Genomic DNA, 12,751 nt, shown 5'->3' with positions numbered 1-12,751 from the left:
CATATGTCTTCCTTCCTCAGTTGCTTCTGCTCTTAGGATCAAAAATATTATAAGTTGTTTTCAACACACTATTACCTTGAATACTTCTCTTGAAGAAGGCCTTACAGCCCTCACAGGACCAGACTCCATAGTGGTAGCCAGAGGCATAGTCATTGCACACCGCACAGTAGCGAGTCTCCTTGGCAGACTCTATGGCCAGGCTTCCCTTGTCACCAGCACTCGCCAACCTCTCTCTGCCACCCTGGCGTCGATTATCTGAATTTGACCTGGAAAAAAAAGGATTAAATTCATTAACATCATTAACATTAGAAAAGCAAAACATGCACTCCCCTCTAAACAGCAAGAGACTCAGGAGAAGCAGCAGATCCGCTGTATACTAACATTATGAAATAATGAATCATAACGTAAACTAATCTTTCATTACCTTTTGCCGTCTGTTACAGCAAAAGGTGTTGCCTATTATATTAACCTTGAGTGGAAATTGTTTATTGCAAACTTCCTTAAAAAACAGACTGCCTACACCAAAATATATTACCTAGAAAATGGCAAGAAGAAATTAGCTGGTTGCCAATAGACTTGCTCGTTTTCTCAGGAATTTACAATTAATTCAGAACCATTGGAAACCAATGCTTATTCCAATTCTAGACCACACTAAAGGTCTTTAGAAATCAAAGCATAAAACAGCTGGAGCATCTGGAACCCAGATGAGTGGATGAACACAAGAGAAAACGCATTGAAAAACATAACCATTCAAACTTTTATGTTACTGTTATCATACAGCCCTGAATATCAGTTTTTTTAAAACTTGATTCTGAAATTTGAGGATAGTATTCTTCAATATACAATACTCCTCTTTAAGGACATGTAGAATGAGCCAGGTGCCGTGGCTCAGGCCTGTAATCCCAGCACTCTGGGAGGCTGAGGCGGGTGGATTACTTGAGCTCACAGGTTTGAGACCAGCCTGAGCAAGGCAAGACCCTATCTCTACTAAAAACAGAAAATCTGAGGCAAGAGGATCACTTGAGCACAAGAGTTGGAGGTTGCTGTGAGCTATGACACCATGGCACTCTACCCAGGGCGACAGCTTGAGAGTCTATCTCAAAAAGAAAAACCATAGAATGAGAAGAACAGAGGAACACAGATGGCTCCACCAATGATTTCTTTTTTGTTGTTTGTTTGTTTGTTTTTGAGACAGAGTCTCAAGCTGTCACCCTGAGTAGAGTGCCGTGGTGTCACATCTCACAGCAACCTCAAACTCTTGGGCTTAAGTGATTCTCTTGCCTCAGCCTCCCAAGTAGCTGGAGACTACAGGCTCCCACCACAACACCCAGTATATGTGGCTGGCACCCTCGCCACTGAGCTACAGGCGCCGAGCCCCACCAACAATTTCATGGAAGAGCCTATCACAGAAACGAAGCTAAAAAGAACAGCAAGAAAGTTCTAGGAGAGCAAATAAACTGATAAGTAAAAAGCTTTTAAAAACTAGAAGGCTTCAAGAAGAGAATGACCAATGATGCCAAATACAGGAGGGAATTACAGTAAAACAAGGACTGAGAAAGTGAATTTGAATCTGACAAGGAGGACTCTTAGCAAGGAGTTTTATTAGAAGGGTAAAGGCATGAGCCAAACCCTGCAGATGACAGAGCGGAAGGAATGTGAAACGAGTGGAAGCCATCCTTTTGAGAATTTGAGTGAGACTGAAAAGAGACACTGAGTTGTAGCTAAAAAACACAAGACAAAGATTTTTACAAGGAAATAGGCCTGAGAGGGCCTCATGGGGATGGAAGGGAATGGGCAGGTGGAGAGGGAATAGAGAAAAGAATAAAGTCAAGAAGAAAGCTAGAGCAGCTGGGATGGCAGAGGTGGGTAAAAGAAATCACCTCAATGAAGACATCTCAAAGTTGACCAGATGGAAGGATGTAGGGAACGAAGTAGAGGAGGCTAAGTTTGCATCTCTTATTTGACCAGACAGAGGAGCAGATATCCTAGCAACCCAGGATTTGCTGAGCATGTGAAACCAAACAAAGGTGGGAAAAGAGCCTAGCACAGTGCCTGGTATGTGGCTGATATTCAGTAATATATTTAAATGAGTGGAGAAAGTGTTTGCAGGTGTACAGAAAAGAGAGGTAGACAAATATTGAAAAAATATATGGAATTTAAATTTCTGTGACAGTAAACACACACACCAAACCTGATCTAAGCTAATGGCTAAGCATTTCTTGGACAAGGATACTCATGTTCCTGGTTCCCTTCTTCACCCATACAACCAGACCACACTAACTCTCACTGGCCCTTCCCTCCCCAAGCCCCATCTGTCCTTTTAGCTCAAATTTTATAGCCTCTCCACCCTTCTCACTCATTAACATTGCTCACATTTTTATGGTGGTGGTTCTCAAACTATATTTGCCATAATATGCACAAAACATTGGCTCCTTGGGTTGAGTACATCCGACTTTGCCAATTTTTTCCATTCTAAATAACTTGGCTCTGAGGTTGGCAGCCTCAAATGGGAATTTTTTTTTTTTTTTTTTTTTTGCTTTTTAATGATCTTTAGAGAGCACTGGCCTGCAGTGTTCAATTCTAGTTCATATTCTCTTATGCATCTCTCTCCATTTCATTGCCATGCTGTCAAGCTCCACCTCCCATCAACCTCGAATCTTACTGTTTGTTCAAGTCAGTAGGAAGCCACTGTGAATATTTAACTGTAGAAGCTTAGCGCCTTTGTGCAGGGGAGGGGAGGAGAGACTGAACGTTTAGCAGGGATGAAATTGACAGATTTGGTGCCTTATGCACTTTATTAATTGTACCTAGCTCAGGGCCCAGTACATAGAAAGCATTCAGTACATGTTTACTAAATAAATGAGTGAGTGGTGAGTGAGTGAATAATATATGCTAAACTCCCAATGGGTCAGATCTTCTTATCCCATCAAAGAATTAAAACTCTTTTTAGATATATATCCAGAAGTACATATACTTGTAGGATCATATAGTAATTCTATTTTTGATTTTTTGAGGAACCACAGGTTCCATAATAGCTGCACCATATTACATTCCAAACAATAATACACAAGGGTTCTCATTTCTCCATATCCTCACCAATACTTACTATTTTCTGTTTGTTTGCCCTTTTGCATGAATTCCTCTCTTACTGGCCATTCCTAATCCCTGCAAACTTGAAATCACTCATCCCTCTTCTGAACACTGTAGCAAGTTTTTCTTCATTTCCGCAACTTACAGTGTTCTTTCCATTGATTCTCGTCCCCTTTACTATCTACCAAGTGGCTTGTGTCTCATTACCCTTTTGAAATGCCAAGTTCTTGGACCATAGTGCCTCATCCAGAAAAAGAGAAAATAATATGGATATTGAATAAATTAATCAATGACTAAACCAATAAAGTGATAGTATTCACAATATAAATGGGATATGTAAAATTTTCATATTAGTGAAAGATATAATAGCAAAAACTCATTTTCCCCAGAGATAGCAGAGATGTATGCTAAATGTCATTTCATCTACACTTAATCTTTAAAATGACCCTATATTACTGAAATTCAACTCCAGACACAAGGCCTAAAGGCAGAAGGTAGCAAAAAGAAAAGAAGTTAATTTTACAAGGCCATATTTACTACCCATAAAGCAACTTTTTTAGCCAACTTGGAATAACTTTGTCATTTTATCCTTTTGGTCCAACCTTGCTCTACAAAGATTCTCAAAATGTCATGAGAAAGAACAGAAACCAGATCAAGCTAAAGGCAAGTGAGGTCTTCCCATGGGCAGCAATGGAAATAATACTCAGGTTGAGTAGCTATGAGACCAAGCTAATTTGGTACAACCACTGCTAGACAGAGATTCACTCTGCCTAAGCATGAGCACTAGAAAGGAACTCAGCAAGTGACACCTGTGTTTTGGCCCAGACCTGGCTACAACAGTGGGTCAGGCAACCGCCTGGGCTTATCTGAGTACCTGTGATTAGAGCAATACCAACAGATGAACCTGGTTACAGGCCCCTGCCTCACTTCTCCCTGGTGTTGGCCCACTGCACCTGCCCCAGACCTAGCATTTTTAGCCCCACATATCTCTTTGGTAGAAAGTGTCCATATCATTAATCCTTCTTCCTCTCCCTCAGCCTCACGGGTCCTTTGTTTTTCCCTAATATCACAGGACCAAATTTAACAACTCTTATTTTCACACTCCAAATGTCTTCAGGTTCTGCCTTCCTAACAAGATACTTCACAAATCCTAACAGAGTCCTTTGCCTTTTATCATAAGTGAAAGTTTAACTAATTCTTTAGCAGAATTGCTAAAATACTCCCTTCCCTATAGAATTATCCTTTCTCATTGAATTGTCCCCAAACCTTTACAATTTCTCATCTTGGGGTCTTTCTCTTAAGACTCACATAAGAAGTTGACTAACTTACCAAGCTACACATTAAAAGATGAAATGCCTTTCACCTTACAAATACCTGTAGAGTCTCTGGGGCAAGAAGTAGGGCAGAAGCTTGAGTGAAAATGAAGGGATGTCTTGTGACAATGTGTTATAACCATGAGGCACACATGAGGCTAAGGAACAGAATCATGGCAGGGAAAGGGTGCCAAGAGGCATGAGAGGTCACACATACATATGAAAAAACAAAGACACAATGCCACTGCATCTTGGGAATCAGAAACTCAGCTACCTCGATTTAGTTCCATTTTCAATACATCAATTGACTACTAAACATTTCCAAATGGATGCGCCCTGAGATGACATATTCAACATAATTACAAGAGATATCTGAAAGTATTCACATTGAGTCCAGAGAGTAGACTCTTTTGGACCTAGTAAAAACAGAGCATAATAAAAAGTACTTGCCAAGAAGATTTTCATTAATCAAAGGAAAAGTTAGAAGCTCTGTATAATCAAACACTGTTGTTTTTCCAACCATAAATAATGGTACCATTTATCCAAAAGCATTTTTTCCCTGATTAGCCAAGCATTCAAAAAAAATTTTAAAAGCCTTGGTTTTCAGAGGAAATATTTTTGTAAAGCTAAATTAAAATAACCAACAGATGTCCACTCCCCAGAAATGTGGTTGAATTAGGACCTAGGGAGATAACTTCATAAGTACCCCTCATCAAATCAAGTCCCCATAGTTCCATGTACACAAAATTCTCTACCCTTTTTCTTCATGGCATTACTACAATTTTCAGTAATATATTAGGATGATTATTGACAAATGTGTGTTCCCCTAGTAAACAGTAAACTCTGTAAGAAGGCAAGGATCATGTCTCATTGGCCCCCAATTTTACCCTACACACAGTAGATCCTTAATAAATATTTGTTAAATTCACCTCCTAAATCTATCCCATCACCAAATTTAGTCAATTATTTCTTCAAAACAATCTGCCTATGCCAGGTATGATGTCTCATGCCTATAACTCTCAGCACTGTGAGAGGCTGAGGTGGATGGATCACCTGAGCTTGGGAGTTTGAGACCAGCCTGAGCAGGAGCAAGACCCCATCTCTACTAAAAACAGAAAAACTGCCTGAGTGTTGTGGTAGGCGCCTGTGGTCCCAGCTACTTGAGAGGCTGAGGCAGGAGGATGACTTGAGCCCAGGAGTTTGAGGTTGCTGTGAGCTGTGATACCACAACACTCTACCCCGGGCAACAGAGTGAGACTCTGCAAAAAAAAAGGAAAGGAAAGGGAAAGGAAAAGAAAAGGGAAGGGAAAGGAAAGGGAAGGGAAGAAAGAAAGAAAAGAAAAGAAAACAATCTGGCTATTATTCTTTGCATTCCTTGTTTCTTTCATTTTTGTCTGAAAAATCAATAATACTCCATGTTTAAATTACTAGAATAGCTCTTTCATCTCCCATCCTTCCTCCAATTCACCCTACAAGTCTGCAAGCCCCTGCCCCAAGAATAGGCATCAAATACAGTATTTGCCTTTGACTACTTCTCGTGGCATCTGTCTGTGACTCATGACCTTCTCTGGGTCATTGACCAGTTTGAGAATATAATGAAAACTTCAAAAACTATCATTTCTATAAAGTACACACCAACAAAATTTTCAGCCTTCTACCTATACTTTTAGGGGAGTAACAAACCAGGAAAATTCAAGTTTAAAAAAAAAAAATCATAAACATATAGAATGAAGCCCAAGCTCCTGAATTCCCAGCACCAACCAGTACTGGTGTCTTTGTAGCTCACTCAGCAAAATTGTATCAGTCCAACCCCTGAAAATTGGCTCACACTAGGCTTGTCACATGCCTGTCGCCTACACATGTTAGCTCTCCTAGAAAGCCAAGCTTTCACTCCAGATCATCAGTAAGACCTCTCCTGAGTATTCCAGCCCACACTGGTTCAATTTTGCATTCTTAGAGCATTTAATGCCTTCACCATGTCTCTCAGCACCTAGGTAGACACTGGCTCCTCTCTCTGGCAACCACTCCAGCTCCGTTTCCTTTGCAGGATCTTTTTCCCCCTACCAGGCTCCTAAATGCCAGTGTTCCCAGGCTTTTGCGCTCAGCCCCCTGCCCTTCTCAGCTGACATTTGCTCTTTATGGACCCTCAGGCACACCCAACTGCACCTCACCCTCCTCTCCTGGACTTCAGACCTATGTGCTAATTACCCACTCTGCACACTCTACACCTCCTTGGGAACAAACCAAAGAAACCTCAGACTTCATGCACGCAAAACTAAAACCAGTATCTCTCCCAGAAAGTCTTCTCTTGCACCCCCACTCTGGCCCTAGGGACCACTGAGGCATTTGCTCCTGCCATTCCTGTGCCCGGAACACCCTTCCTCTCTCCAAACGACTCCTTATGCTCCCACCCTCAGCTCAAACATCAGTTCCTCCAAGGAGCATTGCTGATTCCTCAGGCTGGATTATATGAACCCTGAACAGTCCCTTTTAGCCCCACATATCTCAGCAGAGATCCTTTTACTCCCCTGTCCAAAGCCTGTGACATTGCCCCACCACACCAAGAATAAAGCCGTCCTCTGGGCAACTCAGAAGGTCACAGCATGAACCAACCCAGCCTGTCACTCCACCCTGGTCATCTTTCCTTGTTCACCAAGTCCCAGGTGTTCACATAGCTGCTGTACAACCTGCACACCTAATATTTGCCCAACTCATAGCTCCTCCCAGAACCTTTTCACAGCAGCTTCCTTGACCAATCTCGGCGGGTCTTGCTGTTACCTTCCACTCTCTTACACTGGTTTCCTTGTATTCATTATACCACTTACCAACATCCAATCAGATTTTAATGTGTTTATTTTACTATCTGTCTTCCCCAATTAAATATACTCCCCTTGAAGAGAGCTAAGCATAGAAATAACTGTTGGACAAACAAGTGCATAAATAAATGTTCGAGGCAAGGGGCCAACAAGTGCTGTGCTCTGTTTAATTATCTGTCCTTCCCCATATACCACAATCTCCACCATGGCAGGGACTATGGCAACCCCACTTGCCAGCTCGCCCTTAGTGTCTGAAACACAGTGAAGTGATTAATAAGCATTTGCCATCTGAATGAGTTTACGGACATAGTGAGTCCTCTCCCAACCCTCCTGACTCCAAGCTTACCACACCCCACATTGCAAATCTGCATACGACAGCCAGAGCCTGGGCTCCACCATGCCAAATGGACCCCTACTCAAAATCTCTTCTGTCTCCTCAACATCTACCATAAGGTTTCTGAATCTTCTTTAGATGGTGGACCCCAGGAAAGTAGCCTTATTTACAGACATGCAAATTTTGCTTATAATCTTAGGGTATTTTCAGATCTCCTATAGTCCATGAATGTCTCTCCAAAAGGTTGCCGAGTAAGACCCTCTACCTAAGGGATAAACAGACTCCTTAGCATCAGTCTATCGTGACCCAGCCACAGCCTGCTCTCCAACCCTACCTTCCTTACGGTGATGGTTAATGTCATATGTCACCTTGCCCTGACCAAGCTAGCACATTTCTGGCCTTCACCACACTATTTCCTATCTTGGCCAAAAGGCAAAAGCTCCTGAGAGAAAATCCCTCCTTCTCAGGTAGCAGCCAGTGCTTTCTCAACTGCATTAACCACGTCACAGCAGTATCATGTATACAACACTCTGGAGCCTTTCTCATCAGCATCGTGTAACTATAGGTTCCCGGTGAATCTCCAGGAAAGCGACCCTACCACACTCATCTCTGTTTCTGTTTCCAACACAGTTCTGACAACAGCAAGTATGTGCCAGATGGTCACGAAATGAGTAAAATTCTGTCCCCCATAGTGTGTGTCTTATCTGCCAAACCAGGCTGTAAGCCTTTTAGGATACTGCATTCTAGTCTTTGAGTCACCCCTGAAGCATTTTTCAGATAGAGTATATCCAATAGATACTTACTGGATACATTTTGATTAAGAACTAAAAATAACTTTGTAAGAAGAATGTATCAAGGTAATCAGAAACCCATTATTGGTGAGTATTTGCGCAGCACCAACGTACCCGTCAATCTGACTGTGGTTTCTGGGGAACCTATCACTGCTTTAAAAATCAGGTCTTAGGCTGAAGGTGACCTATAGCTATGAGCAGAACACACCCTCCAATCTCTAGGCAGTTTTGTAATTAGAAGTTTTACATAATCGTTTCATGGAAATAAATAGATGTTCTTAAAAAGAATGGACAAGAAAGGGCTTGACCTAAAATGGTAGAGTCTAGGGAAGAAAATATTGAACCTCATTTTTGCAAAAGTTTAAGTTAAATGAGTCCTGGGCCAGATTTGGACAGCACGCTAAACTATGTGGTAGTAGAGAACCTATCCCAGGGTAGGAAACTTAAAAATTGTTTCCTATATGACAAAACAGGTCCGCTCAAGTCTTTTGGAAGTTACTTCAGCTCTTTCACACAGTTTATCTGAAAACTTAATATATCTATCTCTTACCTCATATTATCTATTTGATGATGTGACATCCATTTTATTTTAACTTATTATATCTTTTGGTTAATAACATAAGTAAATAATGCTTTTCCCTAATATGTACATAAGAAAATGTCTTCCAAAAAAAATGACTATTGGGGCAGAGACAAGATGGCTGACTGAAGCCAGGTTTCCAAAGAGGCTCCCGTCCAGAAGGAGAGTTAAAGGACAGAAATTTAGCAAGTAACCTGGTGGATTAGAGCTGCACCAAGAGAGAAGGTTGAAGAATGCACATCAACCCCACTGAGGCGAACTGCAAACCCAAGGATACAAACAAAAGGTACAAAATCCATCACCAAGTGGATGGAGTCCCCTCCCCCATAAGAACGGCTCAGAGTGCCCCACAAACAAATGAGCACAGTTCAAAGGTCCTCCCACTGCACTCCCTGGGAGAGACCCTCTAAAAACTGGACCTACCTCCCCTACTAGGGTGCCACAGCGTTCTCCTGACAGGCATAAAACTGTATAAAACTGTATATATTCTCTACCTGCAAATCAAAGCTCCCAGCACTCCCCTCTGTTCTCACTCTGAGGTCTGGAGGCCTGTCCCCCAGGAGTCCAGATTCTTGGGTGATTTCTCAAGGGGTATGGACAGGGCCTGGACTGCAGCTGGTCAGTGCTGATTCTGTGGCACGGGAGTGAGGAAAGGACGGTCGGCTGAGAGGGAACCACACCAGAGGAGCGGTGACTCGAGGCGCAGAGCAACAGCCATTTTTGGCAACAATAGGGCTCACTCCCGGATATTCTGAAACCACATCCCCTGTCTCCCTGGGCAACCAAATGAGGCCGGGCATCTTCTCAGGTGGCAACCACCAAGGAAGAGATTGGGGATGGAAACGCAGGCGCCATGAGTAAAGGGTTTGCCTGAGGAGGTACCGGCCTGGGTGGAGCACAGGGACTAGAAAATGCACTCGCAGAGCTGGGAAATTCCCAGGGCAGGGCTGAACCAGAGGACCGCTTTACTGAGCCTAAGACGCACCCAGCTCTCAGGGGATCGTCAGTTTATAGACAAAGGAAGGCAGGAGGCTAGAACTGACAGCTAACCGAATACAAACCAGCAGGAACAAAGACAGGGCCTGAGGCACAGGCTCCGGGAACTCAAAACAGCTTCTCTTCTGCAGGGGAATTTAGCAGGGACAGAAACAAATTCCCGCAAAGTTGTTCTGTTCTGTTCTGTCAGTAACATCAATCAGGGGTGGGGCTGGAACTGAGTGAACACCCCCCAGCCTTCAAAAAGTGCCCAAGGTTGTCAGGCCTCACCTCTCCCTGCTGGATAGAGACAGAGCACAGCGGCCTTGCTGAGCAAATATAGACTTCCTTGTGATTCAAGCAGGTGCAAACCCCTGGAGTATCTGTTCCCTAGAGAAAACTAGGTCACAGCCCTGTGGGGCTATCAGTGACTGGGTGTGACAGAGGTGCAAGGTGGGGAAGAGGCATCAACCTTCCCAGACTAATCTACTTGCTGGGTGGGTCCTCCTGACTTCACAGAGCACCGGAGCAAGTCATATCTGAGTTGTCACCAGATCCCTGCGATCCAGTTGTCAGAGACCTTTTAAAATCTCCCACCTGAGACAGGTGATGACTGAGACAATTGATTTGGACCTTTTGAACTCAGTCAATCATCCAAGGACTATTCAAGTGGTGACCTGGGTGTGTGGTTTTGTAGGAAGGTTTCATTTTCCTTTTCCAATTGTTCCCTGTGGGGGGTGGGGGTGACTTAATTGCTGGTATTTCTCAACAGCTGAGACTTCAACTCAGAGTAACTGTTTCACCAGGGTTGAACAGAGACCACCTGAAAACAAGACAGAATCACTTAGTCCCACCACATCAAACAGGTCTCCAGTTTCTCAGGCCACAGCACTGTACAAATCCTCAACAAAGCTCCAGTGGAAAAAAATCAAATGGTGTAAAATAATCATGGGGTGGAATCAGTGGAAAAACTCTGGTAACATGAATAACCAGAATAGATCAAAGCCCCCAAGGAAAGATATGGTAGATGTAACTGAAGATACAATTCATAAACAGCTGGCTGAGATGTCAGAAATTGAATTCAGAATTTGGATTGCAAACAACATTAATAGAATGGAGGAAAATTTCGAATTAGCAATTCGAGGACAAATTCAAAAGTCAGAATCAGAAATTCGAGGAGAAGTTCAAAAGTTGTCTCAAGAATTTAAAGACAAAACCACCAAAAATTTTGACGAACTGGAGCAGTAGAATCCCTCAGTAACAGAGTGGAGCAAGCAGAAGAAAGGATTTCTGACATTGAAGACAAAGCCTTTGAACATTCCCAAACTCTCAAAGAGAAAGAGAAATAGAGAGCAAAAATGGATCATTCTCTCAGAAAGCTCTGGGATAATTCAAAGAATGCTAATATCCGCCTCATTGGAATCCCTGAAAGTGATAAAGTGGCCTCACAAGGCACACAGTCCCTTCTCCATGAAATTATGAATGAGAATTTTGCAGACATGCCAAGAGATTTTGAAATTCAGATAGCAGACAGTTTCAGAACCCCAGCACGACTCAGTCCCAATAAGACATCCCCCAGGCATAACATAATTAACTTCACTAAAGTTAATATGAAGGAGAAAATTAGGAAAGCAGCCAGACGTAAGAAATCCATTACCTACAAAGGGAAGAATATTAGAATGACTACAGATTTCTCTGCTGAAGCTTTGCATGCCAGAAGAGGGTGGTCATCGACTTTTAATCTCATAAAGTAAAATAACTTTCCACCCTGGATCCTGTATCCAGCTAAACTGAGTTTCATTTATGATGGAGAAATTAAATACGTTAGTGACATTCATATGTTGAAGAAATTTGCCATAACCAAACCAGCTCTTCAGCATATTCTCAGACCTATCCTTCATAATGACCAGCCCAATCCTCTACCACAAAAGTAAACTCACTTGAAAACTTTTGATCAAACCCCAACTTCCACAGTGGCGAAAGGATTAAAAATGTCCACTGGACTTTTGAAAACCTCAATACCCCAAATTTTCCCAGACTTATCAATATTCTCTATTAATGTGAACAGCTTAAACTGTCCTCTAAAGAGGCGGGCCAGATACAAAAACTCAGGCGAGATATTTGCTGCATACAAGAGTCACATCTTACCTTAAAAGATAAGTATAGACTCAGGGTGAAAGGATGGTCGTCCATATTTCAGGCAAATGGTAATCAGAAAAAAGCAGGTGTTGCAATTCTATTTGCAGACACAATAGGTTTTAAACCAACAAAAGTAAGGAAGGATAAGAATGGTCACTTCATATTTGTTAAGGGTAATACTCAATATGATGAGATTTCAATTATGAATATTTATGCACCCAACCAGAATGCACCTCAATTTATAAGAGAAACTCTAACAGACATAAGCAACTTGATTTCCTCCAGCTCCATAATAGTCAGAGATTCCAACACTCCTTTGGCAGTGTTGAATACATCCTCCAATAAGAAGCTGAGCAAAGAAATTTTAGATTTAAACCTAACCATCCAACATTTGGATTTAGCAGACATCTACAGAACATTTCATCCCAACAAAACTGAATACATATACCTCTCATCAGCCCATGGAACATACTCCAAAATCCATCACATCATAGGTCACAAGTCTAACTTCAGTAAATTTAAAGGAATAGAAATTATTCCTTGCATCTTCTTGGACCACCATGGAATAAACTTGAACTCAGTAACAACAGGAATCTGCATACTCATACAAAAACATGGAAGTTAAATAACCTTATGCTGAATGATAGCTGGGTCAGAGATGAGATTAAGTAAGAAATTGGCAAGTTTTTGGAACAAAACGACAATGAAGACAC

At 42.1% G+C, this 12,751-nt stretch overlaps 1 protein-coding gene across 8 annotated transcripts in view; it reads right to left on the bottom strand.

Moving 5' to 3' along the window:
- The window catches only part of ESR1 (estrogen receptor 1), a 395,652-nt gene that overhangs the window by 216,582 nt on the left and 166,319 nt on the right, over positions 1-12,751 (bottom strand). For all 8 annotated transcript variants that reach the window (XM_053592428.1, XM_053592426.1, XM_053592424.1 and 5 more), the window contains one exon: positions 76-266. In XM_053592428.1, coding sequence (XP_053448403.1) covers positions 76-266 — 191 coding nt within the window. The remainder of the gene's footprint in view (positions 1-75; positions 267-12,751) is intronic.

Source organism: Nycticebus coucang, chromosome 5, assembly GCF_027406575.1.
Source record: "Nycticebus coucang isolate mNycCou1 chromosome 5, mNycCou1.pri, whole genome shotgun sequence".
NCBI classification, from domain to species: Eukaryota; Metazoa; Chordata; class Mammalia; order Primates; family Lorisidae; genus Nycticebus; species Nycticebus coucang.
Note: the sequence above shows the minus strand (reverse complement) of the source record. Positions and strands in the feature narration are given on the sequence as shown.